General features: G+C 37.0%; 1 protein-coding gene across 8 annotated transcripts in view; it reads left to right on the forward strand.

The window, feature by feature from the left end:
• The first annotated feature begins 4,575 nt into the window (after nucleotides 1-4,575).
• Poc5 (POC5 centriolar protein) overlaps nucleotides 4,576-14,225 on the forward strand; it is a 45,650-nt gene continuing 36,000 nt past the window's right edge. For 6 of the 8 annotated variants that reach the window (XM_040272395.2, XM_040272399.2, XM_040272396.2 and 3 more), the window contains exons 1-3: nucleotides 4,576-4,762; nucleotides 8,603-8,698; nucleotides 14,075-14,222. In XM_040272395.2, the coding sequence (XP_040128329.1) occupies nucleotides 8,615-8,698; nucleotides 14,075-14,222 (232 nt within the window). In that variant the 5' untranslated portion in view covers nucleotides 4,576-4,762; nucleotides 8,603-8,614. The remainder of the gene's footprint in view (nucleotides 4,763-8,602; nucleotides 8,699-14,074; nucleotides 14,223-14,225) is intronic. The other 2 variants (XM_013360185.4, XM_005328942.5) reach the window with 1 other exon arrangement.

A 14,225-nucleotide genomic window follows, 5' to 3' on the forward strand; every position in this document is an offset into this window, starting at 1 on the left:
AGCATCTCATAAAGTTGTTGTGTTGGTCATCTTTTTATCACTGTGATAAATACCTGAGAAAATCAACTTACAGGAGAAAAGATTTCTTTTGTCTGACAGAGATGTTTCAGTCCATGGTTGGCAAGTTTCATTGCTTTGGGCATGAGATGAGGCAACACATCATGGTGGAAGGGCATGTTGGAGGAAAGTTCACCTTGTGGCAGCCAGGAAGTGAGGTGTAGGGAGAGGAAGGGGGCAGGAACAAAATATATTCTTCCAGGAAACATCTCCATTTACCTGCTTTCTCCAATTAGGCCCGACCTACTCAATTTTCTATGAGCTACCAATAATGCCATAAGTTATGAACCTATCAATGCATTAATCCACTGATTAAGTCAGAGCCACCATGATCAAATCACTTCCCAAGAGCCCCACCTCTGAATACTCTGGCATCAGAGACAAAGACTTCAACATATGAGCCTTTAGGGGAACACTCCAGATCCAAACTATAATAGTTATTCAGGCTGGCCTCAAACTTAGAATCCTTCTGCCTCAGCCTTCTGAGTAGCTGGAATTATAGGCATGTTCCACTGCATCCAGCAACAGGTTAATCTTTTTTAAAAAATTTAAATGCTTTTACACATATTACTTCCCAATGACTTTATATACTTATCTATACAGATGTAGATGTATTATTAAAGACTGAAGCATATTTACTAAAAAATATAATTATACAGGGGAAAAAACAAGATTTGTCTGTTTTCTCATATTACATAACTAGCAGAGGAATTCTATTCCATGTGGTCATTCAGCCCAACAGTGAGAAAGGAGAATCAGACTTGAAAAAAAGCACAACCTATGTCTCATATCCCAGTTCTGGCAGTTTACAGACTTCACTTCTGTCTTCACTTGCATTCATCCATGGCCTCACTTATCTGAAAGGCCGGGTAGAAAATGGAGTCTAGGTAGACAGGTAATATGCCCATCTTTGATTGTTTTACTATGAACTAGATATAGATAAATAGATTGATTTAGGTTCCAGTTCAGGTTTAGATTTGGATTTAGATATGTTATGTTCTATTATTTTCTTAACATTGAAGAGATGGAGCTTTATAGTTATAAAGATTACACAATTTTCCCAGTTTTGCACCTAGTAAGTGGTAAATTGGGGGACTCAAATTTAGCCCTTCTGATATTTGGTAGGATTAGGCTTATAAGAGCTTTGAATGCCTGCAGTAACATGGAAGGATTCTTAGAAACAAATAATACAATACAATCCAGTGATATTTTAAAAAACAACTTATGCGCAACACAAAGAATATAATGTAGAAAGAGGAAATGAAGGGGTACAATCGAGAAACACCAGGCCAAATTCAACAATGGCTTAACCAAAAATGGTGGGGATCCAAAGAAGAAACACACTAGAGCAAATTCTCAACAGTCAGGTTTCTGGTTTTCCTGTTACTTCTCCAGCACCTCCGTCTCAGTGTTTTTTGCTGATTCTTCCATTGCTACCAAATCTCCAAATATTAGAGAACATCAGGTTCAGTTATGAATGTTCTTGTATATCCACTGTGTCCTCCCACACTTTCTCACCTAGTTCTTTAGCTTTTAAATATTATATCTTTATCAATTCTATATTGCTATAGTAAGTCCACATAACAAACCACCCTAACACAAAGGCTTTAAACAAACAACACTTATTTAGTTTGTGACTCTGAAGGTTGGCTGAATGGACCTGCGGTCTTGATTGGACACAAACACCACTGTGGACATCAAGTTGACTATAGGGTTATCTTGCATGTGCTTAGCTGTGATGACTGAGGCAACTTAGCTGTACTACATGTATCTTTCTTCATTCAGGGGGCTAGCCTCATCATGCATTCATGGTTATAACTGAGAGCAGGAGCAAGTCAAGGCAACCACATAAGCATTTTAAAAGTTTCTGCTTGTATCACTAGCATCCTCCAGATCATTAGTGGGAAAACAAGGCAAAGTTACAAGGCAAAGGACATAGATACAGGAAAATTTGGAGCCATTTTTGCAATCCTCCACAGTATCTATATGCAAAAGCTTCCAAATTTATATTCTCAGGCCCTGAACTCTTTTTTGAGTTCTATGTCCAGTGGTTTAATAGACTATCCACTTGGATACCTCCAGGCATTTCCTCTGTCAGGCATATTTTAAATTGAATTTTGATGTTCCCCTTTCAGAACATGTTCCTCTTCCAGTGTTCTCCTCAACACTGTATGAGGATGCCATCCACCCAGGTGCTCAAGCCAGAAATCTGAAAACTAGGGGTCCTTGACACTTTTCTCTCCTTCATCTCAGATATAGTCCATCAAGTCCCATCAACACTACCTCCAAAATTAGCTCATAAGTTTTCTATCTCCATTGCAATTTCTCTAGTCCATATTGTTTTCACCTCTCTTCTGAACATCTAAAAACATCCCATTGGACTCATAAAATCTCATACCCTTAATACATTCTGCACAGTTGTCTCTCTACCTCTACGTGCAGCCTCCTCCTATGCCACTTTCTTCTCATCTACTAAGTTCCAGTCTAACTGGCTTTTGTTCCTTTCATCAGATATGAATACTTTCTTACCTCAAGACTTTGGTTATGCTGTTCCCAACAGTACATACTGAGTGATAAGCATATGGACTCCAAACCTGCTCTTATAACTATGTTAACCTTGCCAATCTACATAACCTCTTTGTGCCTAATTTCTGTATCTGAAAAATGAGGATAGAAATAGCACCTATGTCACAGAAGTCCTTAGAACTGAGTTAATGAGTACCACAGTATAGTTTCCAGAACACAGTAAGCACTATATGTGTTTATTAGATAAAGTAAGTTCTTGACTGGATAGTTCCTACTCAGATGGGTATTTCTTTATTTTTCCTTACTTCAAACACAATTTGTAATTATTCCTTATTCTGGTTTTTGTAATATTTGTTTTTTACAAGTAGACTCTGAATTCCATGAAGGCAGACCATGTCTGCTTTGCTGACTACTGTATCCCTACATCAACAAATGCTTCACATGTGATGGATGTTAAATAGTTGTTGAATGAATAATTACAAAGAATTTAAGCGGGCAATTAAATTATTGAGGGTTTGTTTGAATTTAAATTCTCTCCTTTTCTGGGGAAAGAATCAGTTCTAAATTCGTATCATCCAGATGAGGTTTGGTCTCTGTTTCTGTAGTTTCATACAAGAATGGGGATGGCTTATGATTTTTGTGAAAGTCTTCCTGTAAAAGGGAGATAGGGAACAGAAACTTGGAGCCTATACCAGGATGGCACATGAAAAGTGAACCAGCAACAATTATAGCAGATGGGGTCCACCAAATGGTAATCAAATTAAAAAGCAGATATTAGAATGAGGCACTAATTTTTATCTATTAGTAGCAATTTGTCCTTTATAATAACCATGGGAGAAAAAGAAAACAGACATAATTTATGCTAAAGAAATTTTTGGTGGCTCTTCTTACTTCATGGTCTGAATAAGTAGAAGTCTAACTCTACCAGTGAGACCCAGGTTATTCCACTTCTATCCACAGAAAAAGAAACCTCATCTTTCAGGTAATAGAAGGAAGGGAAACTCACCAAATCTTATTATTTGTTCTTCAGACTGGAGTACCCCAGGGCTGGACCCCTTACCACCTGGATCCTTATATACTATATATATATATATATCTATTGCCAATACAAGTTGACTCATTTTTTGTCTATGTGGTTGGTGTTTTGAATATATTAACTGTTTAATCTCCCTACTCCCTGCCCTTTATGTGGGTAGATTTAATTATCCAAGGGGACAATGAGTAGGTGGTGAAGCCAGATTAAGATCTGATTGTAAGGTCAGTACTCCCCTAAAAGGGCCTGCGTTGCTGTTTAGGCAGATATTTCTTAAAGCATAACCCCCACATCTCTGCATCAGAATTAATGGCAGTATTTGTTAAACATTCAAATTCACTGTCTTTATCCAAGACTCAAGAAATTAACAAGGGGATCGGTAATTTGTACTCTTTGGGGGGGGGGGGCGGGGGGACCCCGCCGGTTGGGTACTCAACCACTGAGCCACATGCCCAGCCCTACTTTGTATATTATTCAATGAGAAGGTCTCGCTGAATTGCTCAGTGCCTCGCTTTTGCTGAGGCTGGTTTTGAACTCCTTCGGCCTCCGAGCCGCTGGTATTATAGGCGTGCTCCACCGCCTGTAAGTAGCTATGGACGCAGAGGATTCTTATTTAGACTAAATAATGATGACCCACGCCTAGGCTGCTGGCGTTGCTGAGAACCAGTAGTAACTCTGTCTTGACAGACGTCAGTCACCCTCAGCAACCTCTAACCAAACCAAACCTGTATCCCGAGCTACCGTTTCTGCAGAACAGAAGTGAGCACGCGCAATTCTCAGCCCCAGGCCCGAGTGGGGCTCCCTAGGACCCCGCCCTTAGGAACCAGCCCATACCAAGGGGCGGAGCTCGCTTAAATCGCCTAATTCCTGCTTGTCCCGCGGCTGCCCAAAGCCCCGCCCCCTACCCCTGGACCAATCAGACGGCAGATTGCTGACGCTGGGGGCCAATGCACAGAGCTGTCTTTAATTCCTCCTTGCAGTTTGAAACTGTCAGGTTAGTTCTAAGATAGCAGCAGGGCTTGCTGTGGTTTCAGCGGCGACGCAGCAAGGAAACAAGAGTGAGGAGTCGGTATTTGGTGGAGCGCCCAGAGGGTGGCTAGTGGCACCCAGGGGCCCTGCATCGAGGGCCCTGCATCGCTGGCCGAGGTATGGTGGGAGATTTAAAGTTCCTCCACCCGGGAGACCCTGGGGGCATCTTCTCCGAGAGCGGTCAATTGAGCGTTTTGTGCTCAGGGTCGAGATTTTTTTCCCCTCCGAGGCTTTCGAGAGAAGAGAGCACTGGAGGGAAGGGTGGTAAAGTGTACCAGTTACTGTTGTCGTAGGTTCTGGTCATTTAAACAGTAGGGGCGGGGGATAACCAGGAATAACGCTTTATTGTTTTGACTTAAGATTTAAACTAAAACAGGGCTGGATTGGAAGATGATGGAAGAAAGCTTATATCCCTTTGCTTACTTGCTACTGTTTTTTTCCCTCCACTTCTAGTCCCTGCCCTGAAGAGGGGCTAGCGCACTTCCCCTCCTTGCAGCAGCTGGGACCGGTGAAGGGCACTGGGATCGTCACCTTGCTGCCAGTTTGCACGTTTCTGCTTTGAGGTTGCGTTTGAATTCCCGAATTCCTCTTTCCCTGTCAGCCGGGTAATTGCCAGGACGTTATATCCATGGCATTGAGAACCATGCAAAACTTTTTATCTTGTGGTTCCTGATACCTTATGTTAGGAAACACTGAAAACGTATTGGAATAGTGTATATCTGCCACCCATGAAAGCAATCTTAATTTTTCTGCTTTGTTTCTGAACCTAGAAACAGTATGGAAAATGTTACTGGTTGTCGGGGTTCAGATTAATTGTCACACCTTGTTAGCATAAAGCATAGCATAAAGCAGGGTAGCTGGCAAACAGCAAATTTCCAAACGTATAATCTTTTTTTTTTGTCTGCAGTATCTATATTTAAGAAACAGTTTTTGAGATTTGCCCATACTTACCAGCTCTTCGTTTTTTAAATGATTGGCATCAATCACATCACTCCCCCTTCCTGTTACTTACAGGATCTGCAAACAAATCCTAAAGGAAAATGTGAATGAAAATATAAATAAACCAACTTACCACAGTGGAAGAGTTAGTCAGTGAAGCAGCCATTCCTTGCTGCAGATATGTGCTCATTTGATCTCTCTAATTGGCTTAACTAAAGACAGTCATGGGGAGTTTTAGTTTACTTATCATTCAGAGTAATGCTGAATAAAATTGAAATTCCTTTCGGCAATCTAGTTGTAACCTATGTTTCCATTCTGATATTGCACTTTTTTCTGAATCTGTCCTTTCTAGTTCAATGTCCTTGTCTCATGTGTTTTTCAGCCCTCTGTGATAGAGACCTGTTCCAATTTCCAATGAAATTATTCAAGCAAATGTCCCAGCAACTTTTTATTGCCAAAATCAGGGCAGTGGTCATTTTTCTTTGGCATGTGACTGACTCATCCCTTCTGGAAGTCTTTGTGACACTGCTCTCATAGTTCTGCTATTCTGACTTCCTTTTCAGTCTTCTTTCCTGACTCTTCCACTTTAAATATTAGCAGCTATGGCTTTAACCCTCTTCTCATTCACAATCGTGCTCCTTAATTTTAGGGTTATGATCCCCTCTGAACACATACATATTGGAAGCTAAAGGTCCTTTTTCTAGAGAAATACACAAGTGCATTTATGCTGAAAATGCAATTCAAATGTTTGATCCTCAGGATAAGAATTTTCTTGCACTACTTGTAATAGGTCTTCTCACCCGTTCCCATTTTTTTGACAGACCCTGTTATGCTAATGATTCCTCAGACTGGATCACCAACCTATACTTCCAGTAGAGGACTCCCACATTGCTTCACTTTACGTTCTTATTGCCTTATATTCACATTTTAGTAATCATAAATGGCAGTCCTTGGAGTCATGTACTTCATAGCCAGTATAGCCATATACAATTGTCCTTCAATATTAGTATGATAGATTGATTCCAAGAACCACCTCCATACATAGAGACAACTAAATCTGTAGATGCCCAATTCTCTTTTATAAATGGTAAAATGTACCATTGTATTTGCATATAACTTATGCATATCCTCCTGTATACTTTAAATTATCTCCAGACTACTTATAGTGCCTAATACAATGTAAGTGCTAGGTAAATAGTTGCCATGTTATATTTTTTTAGGGAATGATGACAAGAAAAAAAATCTTTACACAGGGTGCAGTGGCACACATTTGTAACCCCAGTGACTTGGGAGGCTGAGGCAGGATAATAGCAAATTCAAAGCCAGCCTCAGTAACTTAGTGAGACCCTGTCTCAAAATAAAAAAGGGTTGAGGACGTGGCTGTGGTTGATCAGCCCTGGATTTAATCCCTGGTACCAAAAAAAAAAAAAAAAAAAAGTCTGTACTTAACATTTAGTATATTGCAATTTTTAAAAAATATATTTTGGGCCCATGGTTAGTTTAATTCACATATATGGAACCCCTGGATGAAGAGAGGGCTGACTGTACCATGCACTTGCAGTTTTATCCCAGTGTTTCAGAGGCAACCTGAAAGAGGGGAATTATTGATGGCTTCCAGGTTCTGGCTTGGGTAACTAAGTGGAATTATAGTGCTACTACTAAGGTAAGAAATACAAGAAGACGAGCAGGTTGGGAGGAGGAACAATGAGTTTAATATCAGATATGCTAGGCAAGAAAAAATACTCAATCCCAACATAAGTGAGTTTATAGTACAGTCAAATACATGAAAGGTCAAAGAAAAAATGCTTCAGAGATATCCCCAGTGGGGCCTGTTTAATAACTTCTCTAGAATAAAAATCCATCTTTTTAATATGACAAATCATTCTCTTCCAGATCTAACTGCTCCTTACCTTTTCATTTCATCCTTAGCCAAGCCCTCTTTGTACTCTTCACTTCAACCTTGCCAAACTTCTTGCTGTCCTTAGCATTTGTACCATGCCTCTTTGTCTTTGCTTATGCTGCTTTGGTGCCCAGAATATCCTTTTTATCTTTGATCCATCTCTCAGGATGAGACCTACTCGTCTTTCAGTTCTCAATGCCTGGGCCATCTTTTTTATAAAAACTTTCCTTGGCTTCTTTCCCAATTCTTCACACTCATGTAATCCTACCCTTCTTTCTATCTCCTTCTTTCTATCTCCATACTGTGTACCTCTGTTATTTTAGGGTCTAACAGCAAGTTTTTCATCTGTCATATATATTACATAAATGAAAAATAAATATATATGTGTATGTCTATGTATATATGTTTTCATGTGTGTCTATATAGACATGCATACATGTGTGTATATATGTGTGTATGTATGTATGTATGTGTGTGTGTGTGTGTGTGTGTGTATATATATATATATATATATGCATATATGCACACCACTTCACAGATGGTTTACAATATAGGGACTTCATTTTACAGTTCCTCACCAATGTCTTAACATTAACTGGTGTTCACATAGTTTAAATAATCATTATTTGTCTTTTAAGGTATATTTATTTATTTATTTATTTTGGTTAGGAATTTCAATAATTTTTCTGTATGTGTATTTGAATCAGTTCTGTATAAGCTTGCTTTTCTTAATATAATATTCCCAAAAAGTAGGTTTCCCCAGAAGAGAATTTATGCAAATCGTTCATTTTCTGTTGGTTCAGTATCTCACAGGAAAGCACACAGGATTCAGGTTGTCACACGCTGCTAAAGAACAGTGATCACAATCTATTATTCTCGACAGACCCCGATGGGAATTTCTCTAAAACACTTTTCTTTGACTTTTCATGTAGTTTACTACATATAAACATTATTTTTTCCTTGCCCAGTGATTTTTGTATAAAGGTTCTCAATATATTAAATGAAAACTTTTTTAACACATAACATGAAGTTTATTTGCAGGTAAGAATATATATTTAAAACCATTTTAATTTAAATGTCAAGGGAAAATACTAAAATTAGTTTCTACCATTTTATAGTATTTTTGCAGAATGTCATCAGATGAGGACAAATGCTCAGTTCCAGTTATACAAAATGACTCCGATCCAGGCAGTTTTGTCTCTGCAGATCTTCAGGTAGGAAGACATGTCATGACTTTTTTTATTTTAAACAAGTGATAATTTATGGGAAAACCAGGCATAAATTCTTCATTCATTTCATTTACAATGGAGTGTTTCAGATGACAATAATATAAACTTTGGGAATTACTTTAAGATTTTGGGGAGTTACTTCACATTGTTTTAACTTTTCAGAAAAATAGTCATGAACTCTTCAAACAGTTTTTTGTACAAAGAATTCAACTAACAGAAAAGGAAAAAAATGTTTCCTGATATTTTTTCATACACTACTTGTGTTTTTCTTTTAAATACCTTTATTTAATTTATTTATTTGTTTTTATGTTGTGCTGGGGATCGAACCCAGTGCCTTACACATGATAGACCAGCACTCTACCACTGAGCCACAACCCCGGCCCTACTACCTGTTTTGAAACTTTTGCTTTTAATGCAAGTTGAGACAGTATCTAAGCCATCCAAAGTTCTGGAGCCTGAGATTCCCTTGTGTTCTACTTGTTTAGGTTCTATTCCTTGTTGCCATAACATTCAGCACAGTCTTTTGCATAGGCCCTAGACATTGACAGATAAGTTGACTACAGAAGGGGTAGTGTCTACATGAAATACTTTTTATTTCTTTTATTTCTGTTTCATCATCAAAAACACAGACTCAGATTTCTGTTATATTTTAAATGAGAGAATACCGACCTGGTATACTTTAAGTTTTATAGTTAACATCACTTAAAAGTGGAAAAGCTGCACATTGTGTTTGTATGTAAGTTCATTGATTGTGTATAATATGAGATAAATTTCAGAAAAATATTTTATTGAACAAATGGGTTTTTTAGTATATGAAATTATAGATATAGAAATTGGGAGGTACTGAAAAATATCTGAACATTTACTAGGATGAATTGGTCTACAATTGTGACATAAATATGTCATCTTGGCCTTCCCTTTTGGTGGTATCTTTCCCGTGTAGTACTGTCTTTTGAGGTGCATTTTTGCACCTTTCATCTTTACTTCATCCAAACTTCCTTCAGTTAAGAACTTAGTAATTCATTTATAGTAAAATACAAATATCCTATAAAGTCTTAAATTGTCATTTTTGTCTAGAGTCAGAGTTTTAAATTAAAGAATAAAAATTGGGGTTGGGAATGTCACTCAGTGGTAGAGCACTTTTGCCTAGCACAGCAAGGCCCTGGGTTTTATCCCCAGATTATAGTTGGTCGTTTAATCTGTAAATAAATCTCTAGAATGGAATTTGAGAAAGATAAAGGGAAGAGCCTCCTAGACCTACCAGAAATTATTTTGTATAGTTGGTTACTTGCTTATAATGTCAGTCCAACTGAGAGTATGTTTATTAGTAACCCTCAGCTTTTGATCCTACTGGTTGTTGGAATACACTTGAAAGCCTGCACATATTTCCTATGAATTCAGTGTTGTTATTTTGGATTCTAGTTCTAGAAAAACTTTAAAATATAAATATAAAAAACCTTTAAAATATCACAAAATAAATACATACTTTTACATACATAGTAAATATGTAAAATCAAATATTTAATACAAAAATTCCTCATAAACTACTATTCCTCTTAAGGGGTTTTTGGTTACTGTCTATATTATGTCATGGCTTCATAAACCAGAAGATGGTAAATGCTGAAGCAATATCTGTGGTGCTTATTATATGCTGATAATTTCTCATAAGCACAACTCTGATCTGTGAGCAAGTTTCCCTAACTCAGATGGTTAAAGTATGGTTTGAACTGTATTTCAAGGTCATATCAGTGCAACCACTGGGGTTTGGGGATCAGCCAAAATTAAAAGCTCTAGTTCTTACTCTAGGATTATTATTTAACCTTAAGACAGGTTATCTTTGACAATTTAGAAAAACAATGTTATTTATTCTAATCCTTAACTGAAAATACCCCACTTGTTGCACATCTACATATATGAAACTTAAAAATAGTTCTTTATATAATTTATTTTTCAAATCTTTCTTCAAAATAAGTTAGAATTCATATGATCATTGAATATTATTGTTATATACTATTATCTCCCCTTTGAGTCTTAGTGATTATTGTGAGAAATTTGAAATATTATGTTTGGCTTTCTTTTTCTTTTCCTTTCTTTTCTTTCTTTCTTTCTTTTTTTTAACTTCTCTGTTCTAGGATAGAGGTCAGGCTAAAAGCCACAAATGAAAACCACTGACTTCTACTTCCCCCTCCCTGCTTACTGTCTGTGAAATAATATTCAGTTAACTGAGCAGAGCTGATTTGGCTAATTGCCACCAGAGGGAAGAGACCCTAAATTTTTTTTTGTAGTTGCAGCTGGACAGCATGCCATTATTCTATTTGTTTTCTTTTCTTTATATATATATATATATATATATATATATATATATATATATATATATATATTGCTAAGGATCAAACCCAGTACTCACACAAGCTAGACAAACACTCTGCCACTGAGCAGCCTCATCCCCTAAGAGCATTCTTATTAATTAGCTTGGACCTCCATTAAAAATACAATAGAGGGAGCTGAGGTTATGGCTCAGCGGTAAAGCACATTCGAGGTGCTGGGTTCTATCCTCAGCTCCACATAACAGTAAATAAATAAAATGAAGGTATTGTGTTCAACTACAACTAAAAAAAATATTAGAAACAATTTAATAGAGGGCTGGGGATGTTGCTTTGTGGTAGACAACACTTGCTTGGCATATGTGAGGCCCTGGGTTTAATCCTTTGCCTGCAAAAAAAAAAAGGTAGGTAGATAGATAGATAGATCTGGGGACTTAAACAACAGAAATTTATTTCTTCAGAGTTCTAGAGATAAAAGTGCCAGCTCAAGGTCCAGCCAGGTCAGTTTCTGGTGAGATCTCTCTTCTGGCTATCTTCTCACTCTGTCCTCACATGAACTTTCTTGGGTGCAGTAAGTGAACATGAGGGAGAGAACACGGGCTCTTTATTGTTTCTTCTCATAAGGACACTAACTCTATCAGATCAGGGTCCTAGCCTGTGACTTATTTAACCTTAATTTCTTCCTTAGAGTCCTCATCTCCAAATACAGCCACACTTAATTTTAGAGCTTCAGTCTATAACAGCTATACTTGTATATATTCTTAGCCAAAATTAAAGGCTTGTTTGAGAAGTATAAGTTAGGGTTTGTTTTGTTTTTGGTTTTGTTTTTTGGCTGCTTTAACAACTAAATAAGAAATGTCTGGAATATCTTAAAGTTTGTTCCTCTTTCTCTTGTTGCTCTGCCATGCCCTATAGGGTATTGTTTGTGTTTGTATTGTGATTATGTTTGCTGGCTTACTGCCACCCCTACTCCATGGGAAGAGAGGAACAGAAAACAATCAGTTTCCTTTTTAAGGAATTCACCTACATCTGTACACATCATTTCCATTCAAATCCCAAGAGACCAGGTGTTTTCACCAAACCTAGCAGCAAGAGAGGCTAGGAAATGTAGCTGGGTGGCCATTTGCCCAGGTCAAACCCTGGAACTTTATTAACTTAAAAGGAATAAAGGGAAATGGACCACTAGCAGTTTCCACCATAGAGAGTATATACACTTGAGTCCTTTGTGTTGTATTATTACTTTATTATATAAACTAATAAATATACATTCAGGTTTATAGGAACCAACAAATACCTGTGTTTAACCCTAACTTATCAATCTCTTTGGGAACTTGATTTTAATAAGTAGAAAACATATGGCTCAAGAAGTATATTTTTTAAATTTAAGGGCATTTAAATCCATTTAAAGAATGGTAATTACTTTTGTCAACATAAAAATTAGAGTTGTGCTGGGGGGCTTATCCCTCCAACATCTACTGTGGGGAGCTTGAGGTTATGGAGAAATCCCTCCAGGGACTATTTCAGAGAACAGCATCTGCTTCATTGCACAGCAAAAATAACTTTTATAGCAGGTATGTGCCAATTTATATATAACAGTCATGATAGGCCAGGGGTAATACATACATATCATCTTATGGAAGCCAAAACACCCAAGAGGCCAGAAACTACTACATAGTCCAACCCTACACCAGCAGGGGAATAACTTATCAAATGAGCAAGGAAATTATGCTTGCCAGTGTTCTGACAGCACTTTGTCCCAAAACATAGTGTTCTGTTAGGACTTCCCTGCTGCACAATGATCAAGATAAGCATTCCCCCATGAGGGTCCATGGTTAGGCCTGCAGCAGAGTTGTATGTTGATATTCTAAATGATTTTTTTCATGTTAAGGGCCTTCTGCTTTAGTGATAACCGTGAACTAAATACTGACTTTTATTTTCTATCAGAAAATGTCAATTTAAAACTTAGAAAAGTCTTTTTATTGTGGTAAAGGGACATCACTAACAAAAAGGTGATTATAGTCACATGTGATGGCCTATATTTGTGATCCTAGCAACTCAGGAAGCTAACTCAGAATGATTGCAAGTTAAAGGCCAGCCCGGCCAACTTATAAGACCCTTTCTATAAAAAATAAAAAAGGGTTGTGGGTGTAGCTCAATGGTAGAGTTCCCCTGGGTTTAATCCTCAGTACAGGAAGGAAAAAAAGAAGTTGATTATAGCAATGTAAAGGGAATTCTGGTGATTAGATTTTCCTAAAGGTTCTCTTTAGAATGTCTCTGTTTCTCTTCTGCTGTTAAACTTACCATACACTGTAAAAAAAAAAAAAAAACTGTATTTGCTGTATCTAATATTTACTGAATATAAATGTCTATGTTAAATATGTAATATAGTTTAACACTCAAACCAACTCACTCTTTTATATTATTGCCACAAAGACTAACAGTTTTCAAACATAGACCAGCATAAACCCTTTTTTTCAAACAATTTTACTTAAAGTTCAGTATGAAAACAGATTAAAACAGAACTACAATCATAGATTTATTTTATAAACTCAAATTTGTGTCATTACTTTTCAAAATCAGTGAAACCAATTTAGCTGCTTGACAAATGTACATTTAAAATTAGAGGGAGATAAAAGGCCAGTGCAATTTTATAAGCCTAAGATTCCAATTTGCTTCTTTTATTTTAGATACATAATATCAACGCAGAAGTTTCTGATTCTCATTATTAGCATGCCTCATCTTCAGTTAAATTCATCTAAACCATAAGAAAGAAATGTAGATAAATTTTAATTGTATTGAATCACTAACAGAATCTGTCACCTTTTCAAACTTCTAAGATTACATTTTTAATCATAAATTTAAAAATCACACAAGAAGCACTTGAAGGACTCAAGCTTGAAATAAATGCTAAAACTATATTGTGATAAGCTTTAATCTATTATGGTAATTAAATTTCTTAACAAAAAGGTCCAGTCAGGTTGAATGTTTTATGCGGTATAGCTGTTAAAATACAATATTGATTTTTGGCTTCTCATAGGAAGAATATGAAGAACTACTTCGTTATGCTATAGTGACTCCAAATATGGAATCCAGTACTTCACAGTCACAGCCATCTCATCCGAAGGCAGAAGTGGTGCCAGAAGTTAGAAGTCCTACTCCCATTGATAATATTCTTCATAATCAAGGTT

The sequence above is a fragment of the Ictidomys tridecemlineatus genome, chromosome 1 (genome assembly GCF_052094955.1).
Source record: "Ictidomys tridecemlineatus isolate mIctTri1 chromosome 1, mIctTri1.hap1, whole genome shotgun sequence".
NCBI lineage: Eukaryota > Metazoa > Chordata > Mammalia > Rodentia > Sciuridae > Ictidomys > Ictidomys tridecemlineatus.